The sequence below is a fragment of the Bombyx mori genome, chromosome 11 (genome assembly GCF_030269925.1).
Source record: "Bombyx mori chromosome 11, ASM3026992v2".
Classification (NCBI taxonomy): Eukaryota; Metazoa; Arthropoda; class Insecta; order Lepidoptera; family Bombycidae; genus Bombyx; species Bombyx mori.
The window spans coordinates 20,078,125-20,097,594 of NC_085117.1; the positions used below are offsets into that span (position 1 = coordinate 20,078,125).

At 39.3% G+C, this 19,470-nt stretch overlaps 2 protein-coding genes across 3 annotated transcripts; one reads left to right on the forward strand and one right to left on the reverse strand.

Annotated features, from left to right (window-relative positions):
* The first annotated feature begins 137 nt into the window (after window positions 1-137).
* LOC134199750 (FAD-linked sulfhydryl oxidase ALR) lies at window positions 138-2,284 on the forward strand. Its single transcript, XM_062671287.1, has 3 exons — window positions 138-504; window positions 663-856; window positions 1,548-2,284. Exons 1-3 carry the CDS (start codon window positions 394-396, stop codon window positions 1,708-1,710), a joined length of 468 nt encoding a protein of 155 aa, XP_062527271.1. The 5' UTR covers window positions 138-393; the 3' UTR covers window positions 1,711-2,284.
* An 802-nt stretch (window positions 2,285-3,086) lies between these two features.
* Window positions 3,087-19,262, reverse strand: LOC101745450 (histone-lysine N-methyltransferase E(z)). Of its 2 annotated transcripts, none has more exons than XM_038013720.2 (15): window positions 18,391-19,262; window positions 18,135-18,318; window positions 16,594-16,809; window positions 15,568-15,704; window positions 15,227-15,381; window positions 10,545-10,708; window positions 8,836-8,927; window positions 8,278-8,383; window positions 7,900-7,992; window positions 7,537-7,810; window positions 6,925-7,031; window positions 6,509-6,677; window positions 6,245-6,435; window positions 4,009-4,174; window positions 3,087-3,570 (listed from the first exon to the last, which is right to left on the reverse strand). In XM_038013720.2, exons 1-15 carry the CDS (start codon window positions 18,463-18,465, stop codon window positions 3,510-3,512), a joined length of 2,190 nt encoding a protein of 729 aa, XP_037869648.1. In that variant the 5' UTR covers window positions 18,466-19,262; the 3' UTR covers window positions 3,087-3,509. The 2 variants fall into 2 exon arrangements, with proteins under 2 accessions (XP_037869648.1, XP_037869647.1); XM_038013719.2 differs by having other exon boundaries at window positions 8,836-8,936.
* Window positions 19,263-19,470: the final 208 nt, after the last annotated feature.

Here is a 19,470-nt window from a genome sequence, read left to right on the forward strand (position 1 = left end):
CATACGAAAAATTATATTCGATAATTTAGTAGGTATTGAAGATTATTAAACCACCACCTTAGGCTGAAAATTTTACTATCGAGCGGCCGTAAACAATTTATAAAAAAAAAGTCATAGGTCAACGTCAATGTCACGTGTCAAATTCTGCAAATTTATAAACATTTGACAATTTTGACATTTTAACTTGGCCCGAAAAAGAAAACATTCAGATTCTTTTTGAAAACTGATAAAATAAAATGTGGTACATGGATATTTAATTTGACAAATTATTCTGTCATATGTTAAAAGATATTACACTATTTTTATGCCAGGAAAATACTTCTCGGCAAGTTACGTTATTACACAACATAATTTGTATTTTCATGAGTATTTCTGCAATAAATAAGTACAAAAATGCCTCCACACCACGAGGAAGAAGAAGATAAACCTTGTAGAGCATGTTCGGATTTCAAAACTTGGGCAAAACTACAAAACAAAGGTTCAAAAACCGCGCCGACCAAACCGGTGAGGTTAAGTTGCAACAGCTATGATAACATTAATCAATTATAATTCAAAAATATTGCTTAATTGCAAATATACACATAGTGGTTGCGATTTTTTTAATATTCATAAGCATTGAAATTTTCTGTTCAACTTCAAATTTCTCAATCCTAACATTACAGCCTCCTCCTCAATCAAAGGAATGCCCTCTAGATAAAGAAGAATTAGGTAAATCTACATGGGGTTTCCTCCACTCGATGGCTTCATATTTTCCTGACAAGCCAACTAAATTACAATCGGAAAATATGTCACGATTCTTTAATATTTTTGCCCAATTCTATCCATGTGAACCATGTTCTTTGGACTTTCTGGATGAGTAAGCATTTTATTTCTGTACTAATAATAATAAAAAAAATATCTTTCAGTTCAACTTCTTTCAAGATTATAAGGAAATATTTAAAAAAAAACCCAACAGTAATTTGATCTGTTACTTTTCATTTACATAAATTTAAATACAGCTGCTTTAAAATTGTTATTGCTAGATAATTTGGTATTCTTAATTTTTACGAGGCAAGATATGACAGGATTTGTTACATATTACATTTATTTAAGTTCTTATCAAAATGTAACTAATGATGAATTATTTTAAAAGAGAAATAATGTTCCATTATAATGTGGTTTTCAATATAAAACAAACTCAAAATAAAAAATTATGGATTACAAAGACTTTTTTCTCTAGTTCAATAAAAAGTTATGAACATTTTTATGTCAGTTTCAGAATCAATCAACAATAGCTTGGCATATTGTATTGTATAAGTTATTTATAGTATTTCTAGTTGGCTAACTTACCTAGGTGCTCATTTTGGGTAGACATCTTTAATGTACAAATTTTAAAAACAAGTTTTAACTAATAGACTTGGCTTTTTTTTTAATAATCTGATTTAGCTAATCCACAATTATTTGTTGAAATTGATGTAATTGTTATAAAATTAACTTTAAAAAAACCTGGCTATCTACCTTGGTAACTTGATCTTTTTTACCAGTAAATAATTTTTCCTAATTTTCAGCATACAAAAGAACCCACCAAAGACAAAATCAAGGGATGAACTAGCAAAATGGCTCTGTGAGAGACACAATACTGTGAATGTAAAACTTGGAAAACCATTATTTGACTGTAGCAAAATTCACGAGAGGTGGAGAGATGGGTGGAAAGATGGCTCCTGTGATTAATAATAAATTAGGATAAAACTAGTATTTCTGACTTGGGAAACACATGAGTCGTCTATTATCAAAGGCGGCAATCTGTGCATTTGGACAACAAAATTTTATTGATATGTCAATACAGATTTATTTGAATATAATCGTCTCCTTCAAAGAATACGGTTCAAAACCTGCATTAAATAAAGGTTAATAGTTAACCTGTTATTTATCTAAGATGTCGTTCCGAAGAGTTTTGTGACTGCCGATGGAATACAAAGTCAATAATTCGTTTTTCTGATTTACCAATCATTGTCCAAAAGTCAGATTGCCGCCTTTGATAATAGTCGACTCAAATATTAATTTTGCCCTCAAGTTGAATATAAGGAAACGTCATTAGCATTTCTGTAGTAAAAAAGTCTTGAATTTTTTTAGATTTGTTCATTCAAATAATACTGTTTATTACTGTGGAGAAATACATGTTCATCTGGTAGTCAGTGAGATTATTTCAATTCAATGTTAAGATGTTTTTGTGATGTTTATAGTGAATTTTTACATTTTAATAAATATGAAATATTTATTTGTAAAATACATTTTTGTTCTGGTTTATTGGTATTTAATATAAAAAACCTTCATTATTCAACATAATATAATTATAAGGCTTGTATCCTACACTTCTACTTTCACCACTGTAAGGCACAATTCCCTTATAAATTTTAGTAATGCAACATTAAATGCAAAATTAAATTGCAACAAGGTTATATAGGTATACATATATAAATTCTTATTTAAGACCACTAATATCTGTTTCAGTATAATTACGGCAAAAAATGAAAAATACAAAAATGATATATATGTTAAAAGCCTCTGTATAAAATTCAATTATAAATTCACAAACTATCATAATGAAAAATGAGCTACACAGCCACCAGCCGTATTCTGCTTCCCTTTTGTCCGCCTAATTGCTGGATGCCTCGAGAGGCTATTCCAGCTTCACCGGTTTGGTGGGTGAGTTTACAGAACTTGCTAACACTAGCCTTAGCAAGATTAATGCTTTGCTGAATCTACCACCCGATCCCAATCGTGACCCACTGGGAAGATCTGCTGAGAAACTTTGTAGACTGTCTGTCAAGTTGTACGTTAAGCCCTTCGTCGCATTCCACGAGAATGGTGACAGCAGCTTAGGGTGCTAAAAATCGCCAAGAATGTTGTATACAGTGAGCTCAAAGTGGGGCTGTAAATTCGCACAAGCTATTTTATTTTTTATTTATTTCATTTACTTTAGATTTTGCATCCATACTATTCCATATTACATTCATTAGCATTTAATATAGTATACCAAAATTAAATAAAAAATTATTTAATTATATATTTATAAATATGTATTTGGTTTAATAAATAAAAAACAATTTGGTTTTATTACATATTTATTAAAGAAGAAGAGAGAAACGGGTTTTACCACATCTCATGCAATAAAATTATTTCATTATTAATTAGCCAGGTATTTAATTTAAACATGACGTGTCTAATGCTCTTCCCAATTCATCTATAATGTGTGCCGACTGAGAAGACATACCTTACTTTACATTTACAAAAAAAACAAAAGACATGCGAAGAATTCAAACCTGTGACCTCTCACAGGCAGGTGTACAAGAAACCGTGAGTTTTAATATTAATGTTACATTATGAGATGCCACATGTCACTTGTCATGTTCACTTATCTTCAGATGTCAAATTTCACATAGATAACATTCTAATGAAACTGTGAGTAGAGTTCACACTGACTTTCTCAGTGTCCTGCAGTCTTGGAGCGACTGCTATTTGGACTGTTCTCATAAGAACTCCATCTCTCTCTCGATTCCTACGAATTTCAATTGCTCAGTAGGTCCATATCTGAAAATAAAAATCCATTAGTTCAAATTACAATACAATAATCGAATGAATTTGTAAATAGCCCTAGCAAGGTAGTCAGCGGGGTGTGCTGCAGCTGTTTTGTTTTATTTTTCTCTGAAATAAATCATGTCTTCAGATTGGAGGGACAGTCAACCTGTCATGAATCAATATTTAGACCTTATGTCCTGAAGTGGATGGTGGCAACATATGCTGATCAGTATTTATCATTGAAGATCGGGCGCGCCACGGGTCAACACATAGCCTTCTTTGATGACGACATCACACCAAGAGTAGCGCAGGCACTCGTGCAAGAGCCTCAAGAAGTTGTAGGCGGTGCTCAGTTTGTGACATCACTGGTTACAAATATTGTACTAAGCTGACTATGAAGATCATCTCATGTATTTAGCGAATCATTAATAAAGTCCACCGTATTCTCACCTATAATCAAAGAACAGTTCTTCTCCAGGCTGGATCGCCCGTTTAGCGAAGATACCAATGCGATGGTCACCATTCACCATCATGACCTTCGCGTAACAGTTCGGGTTGATCGAGTGGTTCGCGAAACGAATCTTGTTACCTTTACGTGTCGCATCCACGACAAAATCTGAAATTTTATAATAAAACTAGCTGACCCGGCAAACGTTGTGTTGCCTTAAATAAGATTTCTAGGGAAATAATATATAAAATTCTCAAAAACCTCATTCAACCACATAATATAGTAAGCGGCACGGAAGTTGGCAAGGTTTTGGTGTAGTGGGGGTAATGTCGCGCATAGTGTACATTGCAACAAAAAAATGGTCACTTTTATTGCCCGCATATATGTTAATTTTATTTTATTAAATTTTTTATTTGTCATAATTTATTTTTAAGCCTGTGTGTTTAGAAGAAAGTTAAAGAAAAGAGAGGAATTCGTGAAGTGTATTAGGTGTTATAAATAAAATACAATTAAAAGTTAAAAAGTTTATTTAACAAAATATACTCAATATTAAAAATTATGTGTCGCCGTCGTCACTATCATTTTCTAATAGTGCTACCCCTTGGATTAAATTTATGGTAGGACCTGAGCTGGTGGAAGGAGTTAGCTCCTCATCGTCGACATAACGAAGAATCGCTGTCGTCACTGGCGTAAATAATAAAACGCTCAGTGACTGAATCGACTATAATTATGGTCATTGGTATAATTTGGTCCTGGCATTGCAAACAAATTTAAAACAATAACACTCGTAACAAAAACTCAATATAAACAAAGGGCTCCTACAACTTTAGTAGGCACATGTGTAAGCGGGAGCGAACGGAACGTGAACGCGGTGCGGGAGGGGAGAGTCGACTGACTCACTAATCGCGCGCTCGGAACGGTGCTACGTCTTTCCCCGCGTCCCGCTTGACAACCAAAGAGACCTAAAAAACGACTTCTGCGCATCTAACGACTCTTGCCAAGTTACGTGCCGGGGACTATACCTCATTATAACAAAAAAATATATAAAAAAAATTTTTTTGGGGTGAACAACCCTTATCACTTAGGGGTATGAAATATAGATAGTAGCCGATTTTCAGACCTACTGAACATACTATTGATACACAAATAAAACCAAAGGAACATGGCTGAAAAATATATAGTGAGTAAGACAGGAGACCGGCTTCGTCCTCATCCCTACTACGTGATGTTTGCTGGATGAGTGGTGACACCTGGCGGGGATAACTGATCGATTGATAGTTGATCAGTATGTAGTCGACCGGCGAGGGCAGGAGATCAAATTGAATTAAAAAAAAATCATAATTAAAGGAACTTGAAATTATAAACTCTGAATAAGAATTTATCATGCTACAATTATAATATTTGATTGCCATCTTGCAACCTTATTGCGGATCTGTGCATAGAATAAAAAAAATAAAAATCGTATGGAAAAATAGGGGTTGATCGCATAAGAGTGAAAATTGAGAGTAATAATTTTTTTTTTTTATTTTAAGTCATGACAAAATAAAAAATAAAATCTTGCCAAAAAATTTAAAATTTATAATTAACAAATAAAAAATAGGGGTTGATCGTAGAGGGGTGAAAATTTCAGAGTAATATGAAATTTTTTATTCTAAGTCATGACAAAATAAAAACAAAATTCTTGCAAAAAATTTTTGTTTTTAATTAGCAAATAAAAAATAAGGGTTGATCGTAGAAGGGTGAAAATTAAGGATTGTATGTATTTTTGTATGTTGTATCATAAAAAAATAGAAATTAAAAATTTTGTCTAAAAAATAAATAAAAAAATGTTAGGGGTGACTACCCCTAACATTTAGGGGGATGAAAAATAGATGTTGGCCGATTCTCATAGATACCGGATAAGCACAAAAAATTTCATCAAAATCGGTCAAGCCGTTTCGGAGGAGTATGGCAACGAAAACTGTGACACGAGAATTTTATATATTAGATACATGAAAAATTTAGAACCAATTTTCGTGATCATTTATTCCTAATTTATTTCCCCTACTAAGTGAAGAGTGTTTCGTGAGACCTGCCTGGTCTCACCGGGCTGCAGGCGCGCTCACGGGGTCGAGAGGATTACTAGCATCTGTGTTAGTAAGAGCAGTGTTTCGCTGAGTCTACCAGTACCGAGAGTGGATCGGAGGGCCGAGTGCCGCGACTTCGTAGAACGCGGATTTCAAGCGTGATGGTACTGACCGTTGTTGAGGTTGAAGAGGAAGGAGCACATGTACTTGTCGTAGACCTTCCCGCGGCGGTCGGCTTCGTCCTGCGATATGATCTCCCCGCAGTACTCGGAGATGAACTCGTTCTTGTGCGCGGCTTCCTTGAGGAAGATCCCCCAGCCCGCCACGTCGCTGGGAGCCAGCAGCAGGTGTTTGTGCAGGCCTCTGCAAGGGCGAGCACGTTACTGCAGGGGTGGGTGGGGGTGGGGGTGGGGGTGTGCACAGTAAGGATGGGTACCTCTGCACGGACACGTTCTTGCAGTAGACGGGCGCGGCGTGCAGCGGGGAGGCGTCGGCGCCGCACGCGGTGCAGAGGTCGGGGTCGCACTCGCGCACGCCGAGGTAGCACGGGCACTGCTTCGTGTTGCACTGCGCCTTGCAGCGGCACCCCGGGAACCGGTTCTGACCTGCGAACGAGCCGGCCGTGCACGGGGCTTACTCACCCTGCCTAGTTCTGCCGTGGGGCAGCTGTTGCAACTATACTGAGACCTTGGAACTCATATCTTAAGGTGGGTGGTGGCATTTACGTTTTAAATGTCTATGAGCTTCAGTAACCACTTAACACCAGGTGGGCTGTAAACTCGACTACCCATCTAAGCAATAAATAAAAAAGAGTGGTCCGCGCGGCTCGGTGCCACAGCGCGGGGTACTCACAGTCGCTGCTGCACTGACAGAACTTCTCGCAGAAGTTCTGCGACTGCAGGCACGGGCACAGGCTGTCGCACGGCTGGCTGGGGTGGTCGCACGGCGTGTAGTTGTACCTGCGCGCAACCACGTGCTTACTGCTCTTACATCTACAGCTATTATGTGATTTTTAGTTTATTTAACATTAAACAGATTTGCATCATATACTGATGCTCTGTACCGTGTGGTATGTTGCGTTTCGCGCCCTACTACTCGGTGTGCGGGCGACTAGTCGCAGGGCACACTAGCAGGGCGCCCGAACGTGGGTGGGAACTTACAATACTTTTTTATTGAGCAAACTTTATTTTTTTATTTGTAAAATGAAACTTTGCAATGTGTCCGTTATTACTACATTACAGAGGTGCGAAAACTTTTCTCGACTACGACACCTCCAGTAGAGAGAAAACATTTGGCGACCTTTGGATAGGGAGGGGAGTGGTATATCGCGAGCTGCTACATCGACCGAAAACTTAAAAAAAAGACGCCCTCTAGTTTGCGAACCACTGCTGCAGTACCTAAATCTGGAAATATCGTTAATTTATTTCTTTATTTAAAACGATGTAAACAGTTGGCGGCACGTACACGTGGTGCGAGGCGGAGTCCTTCTTGAGTTGTATCTTGCGGCAGTGCACGGACCACAGCCGGTGCTTCTTCTTCTTCTTGCGCGGCGGCGTGAGGTCCACGGCCGCGCCCGGCTCCTGGCCGCCGCCGCGCTGCCGCCGCCACCACACCTGCTGGCACGTCTTGGACAGCATGAGCTGGGCCTGCGCGCAGTAGTTGTGCGGGAACACCTTGTGCAGCGCGCGGTGCAGCGACACGTCCGACCCCGTCCACTCCGCCGCGCCCAGCGACAGCCCTGCGCACAACCGTCACGTCACTCCGCGCCGCGACACGCTGCGTCACGCCGCGCCCCGCCCCGCCCCGCCCCGCCCCGCCCGCACTCACCCAGCGCGCTGTAGGCGGGCTCGGCCGGCGACTCCGCGTGCTGCTTGTGTCCGCCCGCGCCCCACGCGCCGCCGCCGGAGTTGCTGTGGCTGCCTGCACATTGTCAAGTGAACAATTTTAGAATAAGGAGAATTCATTTAACATAAATAATTCACGTGTTAATCAAACATATAGATGTCTATCTCTTCTTTTTGCGCGCTGTAATAGTTTAATCTCTCTGTCTCTCTATCTCTGTACCACCGGCTTTGGCTGGTCTCCCGGATATGGCTGACATCCATAATCGACAGTAACCTCTCACCAGCAGATGAGCAGCATGCTCGGCTGTTTACGACGGCAATAAAAAATTGGACAGCCACCAAAAATATCGTTAGTGTGTACCCTTGTGGAAGCGGTTGCTGTCGTTGCTGTCCTCGGAGGAGGCGTCGTTGGGCGAGTCGTGTCCGCCGGCCGCCTGCTCGCGCGCCAGCCGCTCGCGCATCCCGTCCTGCCACACACCATTGTATACGAAAACTTATAAAGTAAAGGATTCATTTAACTAGAAGACAAATATTTTATATTAGCTTTTGGATTACATCGTCTTCACGCATGGACCATGTGTGTGTATTTTTAATTTTATTCTCAAGATGGTGTTTTGTCCACATTCTAACTTCCATTTTCTCCTTTCCATTTTAATATAGATTTTATCCTTCGAAGATAAGATTCTAATGTTGACGTTTACTGGACATTTTAGCGACACTATTTTCATCAGACAAGTGATAGTTTTTGAGGCTATGCTGATGTCGGCGTCTGTCCTCTACCGACACTCAGCCGAGGCGACGGCGCCGGGAGAGGCAAACTTCATAAAGTTGTGAACTAATCTTCGCCAATTAAAAAAAGTTTTATATTTCTTGAATTTGTGTGCTAGATCTAGTTAAAAGTTAGATAATATAGTGTCACCAGCAGCATGTAGCAGTTGGGCCCGCACGGCTCGGAGAAGGGCTTGAGGTCGGGTCCCTTGCGCTTCGACAGGTTGGGCCGCGGGTGGCACGCTTGTAGTCCTACGGGTTTACGCGAACACAGCGATTAAAGGAATACTAAGGCCTTGTGCGCGGGCCAAGTGTCGGTTACTTAGCAAAAGCAGTGGTCAATTTGGTTCTGCATGAACATGTCGGCGTCCATAGCGGCAAGAGCGCGAGCCCGCCGTGGCCTGTAGAACGCTCGTTGACAATAACAAAGTGATTGAAAAAGATTCGACTCTGGAACGCCCAATCCGGCGTTCTGGGAGCGCTGACATCTCGTAGTGAGGTTTGAAAAGCCTTCAACAGTAGCGAAATGCCGAGTTGTGCCCTTGGCATGGCTGATGTCCATGAGCAACCGTGATCACTCACCGTCAAGTTGACCACAAGCTCGCCTGCCTTCCAAGGTTATAAAAAGCGGTGGCATTGAAGAACACTATTGGTATGAGAATGACATGATGGATGTTGTTTAGTTAGGTAGCGCAGTAAGCTGCTATCAACTTTAATATTTAATTAATAAGCCTTCTCAATATTATACACCCCTTTGTGACACAGGTACGACCACGACAGTTTTTAAGATTGTGGCCAAATTCATTTGCAATATGTGGAAAATTATAAAGTATATATTTGTTACTTTAGTTTCATTTTATTTTTCTTAAACTGAAATTGTTGGCAGCTTACGATATATAAGATATAATAAAAAAAATCTACCCATACAATGAATCATGAATGAACAATAATAACTTGATACGGTAAACAAAGTTCATAAATAAAACAAGATATGCAAGCCGTTAATAAATTTAGGTACACATATGTGAAGTTAATGAAGAACAACATAGTGTATGTGATCAGCGGTCGAAGGCGACTGCGAGCTACGGGCCGATAGGACGGTACGGTATGGATACAGAACCACACGAGACGCCGGGAATAGTGTGTTTTTATTGAATGTACGTTTATCAGAAATATAATATGACACAATCAAGAACGAAATGCATGTCATATAAAAATGTTACAATTGATTACATTAGATATTGCCGGGTATTTTGGTCAAAGGTAATTAAATAACACAAAATGTTAAGTCGAAGCGTTTGCCCAGACCAGCAACAATGTCGGCCAACAGTGGGGCAAGACCCGGGCGCGGGCGCGTGGCTCGCGGTGCAAACAAGGCAAGGATCATATTTAAAATGTAGTGAAACATGCTCGCTTCCAGTTACAAAATTAGCAGTCAATATTTGTACTTTGTTCTATTAAAAAAAAAACACATAGCCAAGACAAATGATAAGGTTTTTTGTTAGTAACAGTTGCTGAGACGAAACGTGCAACTAAACTGCAAAATATAATAACGAAGGTAAACATGACGAATGCGCCGGGCGCCTCACCTGCCGCCTGACCTCCTGTCAGCCAAACAGATAAAGACTAGAGTCAGCCCCGTCGTTACAACAACTTATGTTATCGTTCACTTAGCATCTATGACTGCAGCTCCTACACTAGAACTGTTCATCACATTGGCATCCAGACGTCTGCGGCCCTTACCGAATCAATAATGATTCTCGTGTTTTGTAAGGGGTTTTTGAAGTTATTTTTTTAAGTTAAAGCCTAAGTATGCAGTCGAGTTATGTCTACGGATAGTTTGAGCGGTGGAGTACTCACGGTGCAGGAAGCAGTCGTACTTGAAGCAGCGTCGACAGAAGAGCGCGTGGAAGGAGTGCATGGTCTGGTCGCGCGGCACGGGCTCGGCGAGCGGCCCGTCCACGTTGGGCGTGCACTCGGGCGGCGGACACAGCGGGTCGCCCGACATGGTCAGCGACTGGTACCTGCACCGACACGTCACCGCCTGTACTCTGTACGCGCCAGCTGTACTCTGTACGCGTCAGCTGTACTCTGTACGCGTCAGCTGTACGCCTGTCTAGTACATATATATCAATGGACTTTTTGGCGGGAACGCTAAGTTGTGTTTGTTTGTTTTATTTTGTCTATTTAAGGTTTTGTTAAGTTTACATGGCTAATAACGATGGTTTATAAACTATTTAGAGTGCACAAAAGTGGGAAATCGAAACAAAGCCGCTGGACGTAACTTCTCGGAATCCTCCAAAAAGTCCACTGAAAAAATCTCAGTAAATGATCACCATTTTACAGAGATTATATTTCATCCCTTATCATTTCATCTCATTTCATTTAATTTCATCCCAGTTGATTAATGATTCAAATTCATCATCTTCATTTCATTTCAATTCATTTCACTCCATATTATCATTTTATCATCATAAAAATAAGAATTTAAATTAAAATAAGACATGACTTAAAGGTCTTAGTTACCAGGTCAATAAATCCCTTAAAAAAATACATATCAATGTTGCCAATCTATTTTATCTTTTTATGTGGCAATACTGACATTTACAAGATGAGGATAACTATTACGGTTTTTTTTTTTTTTTTTTTTTTTCCTGTATCTTATGTTTTATAATCTTGGTTGTTTTGATTCTCGTTAGGAATTTATATGTGTTATATGTAATAATAGTTACTTTGTTTCTCCTTTTGGGGAGTATGTTTTCTGGCAGATCGCTATTTGATACGTTTCTGTCCATATTACATATCCCCGTGTTATATTCTTTATGCTTATACATATATCTGTATTTAGTTATATATACTTACTTTACATTTATATATCATACTTTTTATACATTTCCTATACATTCGGATATATTGTATCATTATACCCTTGTATTTTTATTTATTTCTTATCAGTCTATTTTTGTGTTTATTAATATGTATTTGGTAGTATATTTATTCTAATTGTTTTCATTTATTTTCTTGATGTTGTTGATTATTATTTGGCAAAACGAGGTGAAAGAGTTGATTGCAGCTTTCTTTTTTAACATTTCAGGTAAATTATATGGTGGCACCTGTACTGCGTGGCACGTTTCTTCGTGACTGTGCCTTTTCGCAGCGAACGCTTGGCAGTTTTTAAGGAGGTGTTCTACAGTTTGGCTGGAGGTGCCGTCGCAGGGGCAGGTGTCATCTGGTGCTATTTTGAAGCGATGTAAGTATGTCTTGTGATATCCATGGCCTGTGAGTATTTGTGTAAGCTGAAAGTTTGTTTGTGTGCATTTGTTGAGTTCTTTGATGTCGTTCAGTTTTGGTAGTAGTGTTTTTGTGTGTGAGCCCTGCGGGGAGCTTTCGTATCTGGCTTGCCAGATGGCGTGGTGTTCTGTGCGAATCTTGTGTTTCACGTAGGATATTGAGAACTGCGAGTAGTCGGGGGCCTTGTGCATGCGTGCGCCGCTGTTGGCAGCCGCATCGGCTTCCTCGTTTCCTATGACACCCGAGTGTCCCTTTACCCAATCTATGTAAATTTTGTGTGTAGTGTGGTTAGCGTGTATGAGTTTGTGTATGTTCACTATGATGGGGTGTGTGTTGCTTCTGTTATTTATCGCGTATATTGATGAGAGAGAATCGGTGAAGATGTATGTGTGGGGATGATTTTCGCTTACAATCCACTGACAGGCTTTCCAGATGGCGTACAGCTCTGCCTGAAAGACTGTGCAGCTACTGTGTAATTTGTACTTTTTTGTTACGGATGTTTCAGTGTCGCCGGGTCTGTAAAGCACGAATGCGGCTCCAACTGATCCATCGTCCTGCTTACTTCCGTCAGTGAATACGCGAGTGACCAGAGTACTGTCCGTCATTTCGGAGTTAATTCGGTGTTCAGAGGAGGGTATGGGTTTGATAGTCGGCCTTCTAGCGGGATGTAGGAGGTCCTTGACGGGGACAGGTTTCTCATAAGAAATGTCATTGGGGAGGAATTCAGTTTTCCCAGTGAGCCTGACTTTTTCGATTTGGTGTACTTCTCGGATTTTTAGGTCTAGAGGGGTGAATTGTGCGAGAGCCAGAGCAGCGGAGGTTGAAATAGTGCGGAATCCTCTGATGGCTTTTAGGGCAAAACCACGCTGCATGCTCATCAAAGATTTTTTGATGTAGCGCTTGTTTACTATGTGTCCCCACACCCCGGCAGCGTAGGTGACGATTGGCTCGATGACTCGGAGATAGATGGTGCGCACGTTCTCGGGATGAGCACCCCAGGTTGGTCGGGAGTACAAGCACAGTTTGTTGAATATTCGCGAGGCTTTTCCCAGGACGTACTGTACATGGCGGCCAAAGAGTAGCTTTTCGTCCAAAATTATTCCGAGGAGCTTGATCTCCTTACAGGTTTTTAAGATTTGACCGTCCATCTCCACCCTAAGAGTTCTGGCCTTGGGGGTGAAGGCGATCAGTTGTGTTTTGGAGGCCCCGAATTCGAGCTTGACGCTTTTTCCCCAATTCACTATCTGTTGGAGAACCGTGTCGGTGAGCTCCTCTAGGCGATTGACATTTTCGGCGGTGACCACGAGTACCACATCGTCTGCGTAGGCCTGCATGTGGCATCCCGATGGTAGATGGATCTCCAATAGTTCATCAAGTATGATGTTCCACAATGCAGGCCCGCACACCGAGCCCTGAACGCAGCCTTTTGACGTGGCTCTGGAGACGCGAACTCCTCCGTGGTCCAGAACGACGCGCCTGTCTCGGAGGTAGCTCTTGATGAGGCCGTAGATATTTTTGGGGCATCGTATATCTCTAAGGCGGTGTAATAGGACCGGCCACCAGGCGTTATCAAAAGCTGCCCTGATGTCGAGCGAGACGGCGACAACCTGTGACCTCTCTTGTTTGGCTTTTCGTATAGTGTCTATCAGGGTGTTAATGGCGTCGACCGTGCCGGTTTGCTCCTTGAAGCCGAAACTATTACGGTTAGTTTTTGTTTCTAAATTTCATTTTATGTCTTTTGTATTGTAGTCCTGGTGGTTCTTGATATATTTAAGGTACATACAGGGTAGCAGTATTCATATATAAATATATTAAACAATCGGATTTACTACTTGATATTAACAACAGGTGGATGAGTACCGATACATACCATATATTGTTCCCATTCATTATGTTTCCTTTATGATAAACTTTAATATATGAATGTCTGATTTATCTGTTTACTTTCTACTCATTTGTAATGTTAATGGTAGAAACTTCTTTCATATTTGTTTCCCTAATTTCAACATATGGATATTTTGATTTCCAAAATAAATAAATATACAGAATATTGCATAAAAGAAGAAAGATAATATTACTATTTATTGGAAATTGTGATAGATGATGTGATGTAACAGTTTGTGCATTGATGTCTATTGGTAATCCAAATTTCGAAAATTCTGTGGCGTTTAAGAACGCACCTTTTTTATGATACGTGAGCCGGAACGCACGACAGGTTGAAAAAAAAAGATCTGATGATATCTGTGACATCACGATATTTTGCCGCCAAATAACACAAAGAAATAAAAAAGTGTTTTAACAGTGTAAACCGCTACAAAAATAAAGCTCTTATTGTTTCGATTGTTGTTTTTTTTTTTATGATTGAAGGATTACTGGTGGCCCGGAGGCTTTTCCAGTTTCACCAGGACAGGTGGGCGAGCAAAGGCTCAGCCAGGAGAGGTGGGATTTGCTAACAGCTACCCGAGCGCCTCCGAAGGAGACCTAACAGCTCAAGAGCAGCTGCTGCGCGAATGAATCTACTACCGGATCGGAATCGCGACCCGCTGAGAAGATCCGGCGAGAAACTCAGCGAGCTGATTCATGGGTTAGGTTGCACGGCGAACTCTTTGTCGAGTTCGACGAGTACGGTTACCGGGGTCCCTAAGCCTGCTCCTAGTGTTAGAGCTGAAGGCGTCTAATGTAAAGGTTATTGGATCTGATGGATCCGTAAGGACGTGTCTAGGGCGTCGACGGTGACTGGCTCCTGCGTGATCAGGATTCGGGGAGTAGTCAGCGGCGGCAACGATAAGGCGATTATCATGACGCATAGCCTTATCGAAGTACCGTTCCGACGCTGCCTTCATGTATTTCTGGATAGTTCGATTGTTGTGTTAATTACAAGTTGATCCACAAACGCGACTTACACGTGAAATAAATAAGGGACCCTATTCGGAGCCCCTCAGTTCTATTTTATCAGTTTTAAATTTCTGTACTGTTTGTATTTTATATGACCGTGACTTTTTATTTTTATGTTTGTGTGATGAGTATAGCCTACAATGAGATATGTTATATGCCTAACTAATATATTTGTTTTCGATATTTGTAATCTCCAGCACCAGCTTGATAAAAACAGATTAATAAATAAACATATTGATCATTGTTCTCACCAGTATATCATTTTGTTAATGACTAAAGCCCAAAGCCCAGAAGTGAGGACACATGACAGGCTGTTTATTCAAAATTACAGTACATTACTACAGGTTGGGACTTACTTCTCTCTTAACTCCTGAGCTGTTCCTTTGTCAGGAAACTGCAAGCTGATCGCCTGGAATATGGTGAAAATCGGAAACTGTTTCTCAACTGCTGTCTTCTTTTCCTCTGGGAGATCTTCTTTGCTTTTGTCATCTTTGTCTTTGCTGCTTTCTTTCTGTATTTGTAATATGAATTCTGTTTTATCTCTAATTCAAGTAAAATTATTCAGTCACATTATCACATATAATTGTTGTTTTTTCGTACTTAATGTTTAGGGTCAGCATTATCAGTTGTGAAATAGACACAGTGATTGTGGATAAATAAAATCAAAATGGCAAAAACCTATCTAGAAAAGATATACCTCTACATCTTCTTTAGAATTTCTTGACTCTCTTTCTCGTTTCTCTTCATTGACATCATCTTTAGTCTGGTAAGTCATCAATGCATGCACCAGATCAACAAATAGCTGGTCATCTATGAAGCCCCCCTCTTTATCACCTAGTGAACAAAAATTTCTGTATAATTTCATTTTTGTACCAGTAATTTAAGTTTACCAGTAAGAAATATCTTTAAGAAGAAGTGATTTTACAATAGTCTAACTGAAAATAGAATTTCTATCCAAATATTTAATTTTAACATCTTCATTATTCCACTTAATTAGTACATTTTTATGACTACTTAATAACCAATTAATTTTTTACTCTCACACAATTAATTAGCAGATGCAAATGTAATTCATGAGTATTAAGCATGATCATATTGTTTTTTTTTTAAATCCCTTAATTACTAGTTTGATTGTAAAAGCAGCATGTTGAAGTGAATTTCTGTTGTGTGTAAAGCATTATCTAATTATTATATTATCTGTTGAGGCTTCTGCACAGGAATAAGCATGGATGTGTGCCACACACCAATGTTTGTGGACAGAGCCAATAGTTTAAGCTACTATCATTTATGAACAAAGTTTTAATTCATAACTTTTACATACTATGTAATTAGTTACTGATCGAAGGTTAACTAAAAAAATATTAGAGGTTTGGTCGTGACCATAGCCAACGCTACTCAGCCAATATGTAAGTATGAATATGAAAGAACATACAATGTGTAATGTTACAAAACAGACCGAAACATAAAGTTATACTTGAAATATCAATAAAGCCCCAAAAATTAAGTGAGTTTAATGTTTTGTGTACTACAGGAGTGAATTAATAAGAAGATACTTTATTAAAGTGTTGACTTAATTAAAAAGAAGATTGCAACTAAAGAGAATATTATTAAGGTTTGTTTTTCAAGGAAGACATCTTTTTCACTATTTGTAAGAAACAAAGATCATTTTTCAACAAAACTGGCCCAGTCCACATTTATAGTAATGACATGAAAGCCGATGTACCATGCACTTTCCCGTCGTAGTTCTTTATTAGCTCCTCGATGAATGTACCATCCTGATCCAGGACCTCGTCTCCCATGTATGGAATGTTGTGCAGAACAGTCTCATCTTCTACCATAAAATTTTTCTGTGTTGGAGCCCATGTATACATCGTCGGAATTGGATTCACAGAGTTGATTATTCTTATTGGTACCTGTTGGGTTGTCACTACACCTGAACCTGCAAAATATTTTAATTCAGTAAGTAGTAGGAAGTCCTCTAAACTGTTTTGCTCTCAATATGAAAAACTAAGTCTATGTCTTTCATGAAAAAAAAACCGAAAAGGAACACCATATGGAATCAGCAGTTCAGAAGGGTTGAGTATTTTGGGTTGTACGTCAAAGTAAATGGGAATTAGAAACTTTTTTGTTATTAAGTTTAGTTCATTAGAGAAAAATGTTTTGAGTGCATAGAATAGTTAATTTTGTTGCTGATAACACTGCAACAAAATTTTGCAATTCTTAAAAAACTACTTAGCAACTCTGGAACTTTTTTGTTTTTTATATGGTGTACATTACTGCGATAAGGCTAAAACATTATGTTTACAGTACAGGACAGTGGAACATATTTAGCAGTTCAACACTCTATTGGCCTGTTGTGGTTGAGCTTGCCACTAAATCAAGACAGGGCTAGTCACACACACATTTTATTGAAACTCAAAAATGCAAAGAGGTTAGGAGTTTAATTAATCCCAGTGACAGAAACTGTTAAAAGCTAATAGCCTCTAACCAATTTATGGGCTATTGGTTGATAAGTGCTGACAGAAAATGTGATTAATAAGACAGCAGTTGATAAGAATTGATAATAGAAAAGTCAATTAATAGGCTTGCAGTCGATATAGTCTATCTTAATTGATGTAGACAAGACTTGTAGGCAATGGCGGATCCAGAGGGGGGGGGGGGTCATGGGGGTCATGACCACCCCATGAGCTGGTTCCAGGACTTAGGTGGACCACTAATTGAATATAATGATTTTTTTTATATATATTTTGTCACCATACAGATTTTATGTAACTACATACCTTCAATATTTAATTAATTTAATATAATATAATAACTTTGTATAATGGCAAACGTTTGGGAACGAACGCATCTAAATTTGACTATGTGACCCCCTCCTGGCGCCAAAGCTGTATCCGCCCTTGCTTGTAGGTAAGGTAAGATACAAATGATATTATTTTTTCAAATTATGGGTTGCAATTGCTTGTGGGACTTTTAAATTATTTTCCTTCTGAAATTGGATTACGGAGTTGTGGTGCCCACCCTAAAATTTCAGAAATGCAAAACAATTTTAACAGCTAAGAGGATCACTGTTTCTTTGGTGGCTACAGGAAACCACGACGCGATGAAGCTACCCACCATAAAACAAAATACAGCGAGGATCCAATCATTAAAACCGGAACACACGACTGCTTCGCATCATGAGGTAGCATGGTGGTACCCACTTGCGCGGATTTGCATTTAATGAACACTACATGGTTAAGTAAGGGCAAAGTTAAGATTTACCGTCTGTATAGGTAACTTCGGCCCTCTTCATAAGGCTCTCATGGCTCGATGTAGGCGCCGGCGGGGGCCAGAAGGGCCGTTTAGTACGATCCGTAGTTTCCGCCTCAGGCATCTCTATAGCTTCGGACATTATTTGCAAATTGCGCGCCCATGCTACTTTCACTTCATCAGCGCGTTTGAAACGCTAAAAAAATTTACATTACATTCATATCCAGATTCATATATCGTAAACTTCAATATTGTCATTCTGAGTTACCTTTACTTGTCGAAGCCGCATGTACTCTGACTTAACTCTCTTCTTCCATTCAGCTGATACTTTCGATTTACTCATTTTCAAAATATTTTAATTCGGCTATTCACATTTTACAAACTTACACCTTAGAGCTATACCCATCAGTGTTGCCGCTGGGCCAACATTGGGTTGCCGTACTGGAGAAAAAAATCTACCGTATTTAAACAAAAATTGCCGTACAAAGTAATTCAAAGTTTATTATTATTTATTTCTAGGATGAAATTAAAATAATACATATTTTTCACTCCTCTCTTCTCATCAAATCTGTATTATTGCCTAAAGTAAGTTCAGTTTCAATAATCTGATCTTTTCCGTAATTTGATGGGTTTTTTTTCATTTATTGATCATTTCGGGGGTTGGCTTAAAGCTCGTACAGTACTATTTGCTAATATTGTTCCATTTATGGTAGATGTTAAGAGGCGGTTTCTTTGTTTTGTTTTGATTAGATTTACTGCACTGAAGATTCTTTTTATACACATTTTATACATTAACTCATGTATCACTACACTGCACTTTTTCAAATGTCAAAATGAAGCTACACTTGCTAGTACAAACAATGACACAAGAGCGAGGCGGCGAGGCGACTTGAGGAGACGACTCGAAGAGCAGGCGTTGTAGGTTGTAGGGAATTCCCCGTACCAAACATAAAACATTGTCTATTACAAGAGTTGGATGCGCTTATGTTTACGCAAAAAGTATTCACGTTCTGTAATCACTTTAGATACATTAATTGTTTTTTTAGCTTTATGCTCTTGTTGCCGTATTTTAGAATACGGCAATGACCACTCTGCCGTATGCCGTACAATTTGTCTTTTAGAAGCATGATTGCCGTACGAAACGGCAATTGCCGTACATTTGGCAACGCTGATACCCATAGACATATTTATTTTTTTGCGATTTTATGACCTGGTATTTAAAACCTTTAGGTCAAACCCATTGGCCATAGATAACATAAATATACACTTGCTTAGGCTTCGATCAACACTATTTTTGATCGAAGTGTTTAGGTAATTCATTTATTTAGAATCTTTTGTAATGGCTTTT

Coding starts and splice junctions, on each gene's coding strand:
- LOC134199750 (XM_062671287.1), top strand. CDS start 394: ATGCCTCCACACCACGAGGAAGAAGAAGATAAACCTTGTAGAGCATGT. Junction 505..662: donor AAACCGCGCCGACCAAACCG/GTGAGGTTAAGT, acceptor CTAACATTACAG/CCTCCTCCTCAATCAAAGGA. Junction 857..1,547: donor TCTTTGGACTTTCTGGATGA/GTAAGCATTTTA, acceptor CCTAATTTTCAG/CATACAAAAGAACCCACCAA.
- LOC101745450 (XM_038013719.2), bottom strand. CDS start 18,465: ATGAGTAAATCGAAAGTATCAGCTGAATGGAAGAAGAGAGTTAAGTCA. Junction 15,705..16,593: donor CTACGACGGGAAAGTGCATG/GTACATCGGCTT, acceptor TTTGTTCACTAG/GTGATAAAGAGGGGGGCTTC. Junction 6,436..6,508: donor AAGAACGTGTCCGTGCAGAG/GTACCCATCCTT, acceptor TCGCCCTTGCAG/AGGCCTGCACAAACACCTGC.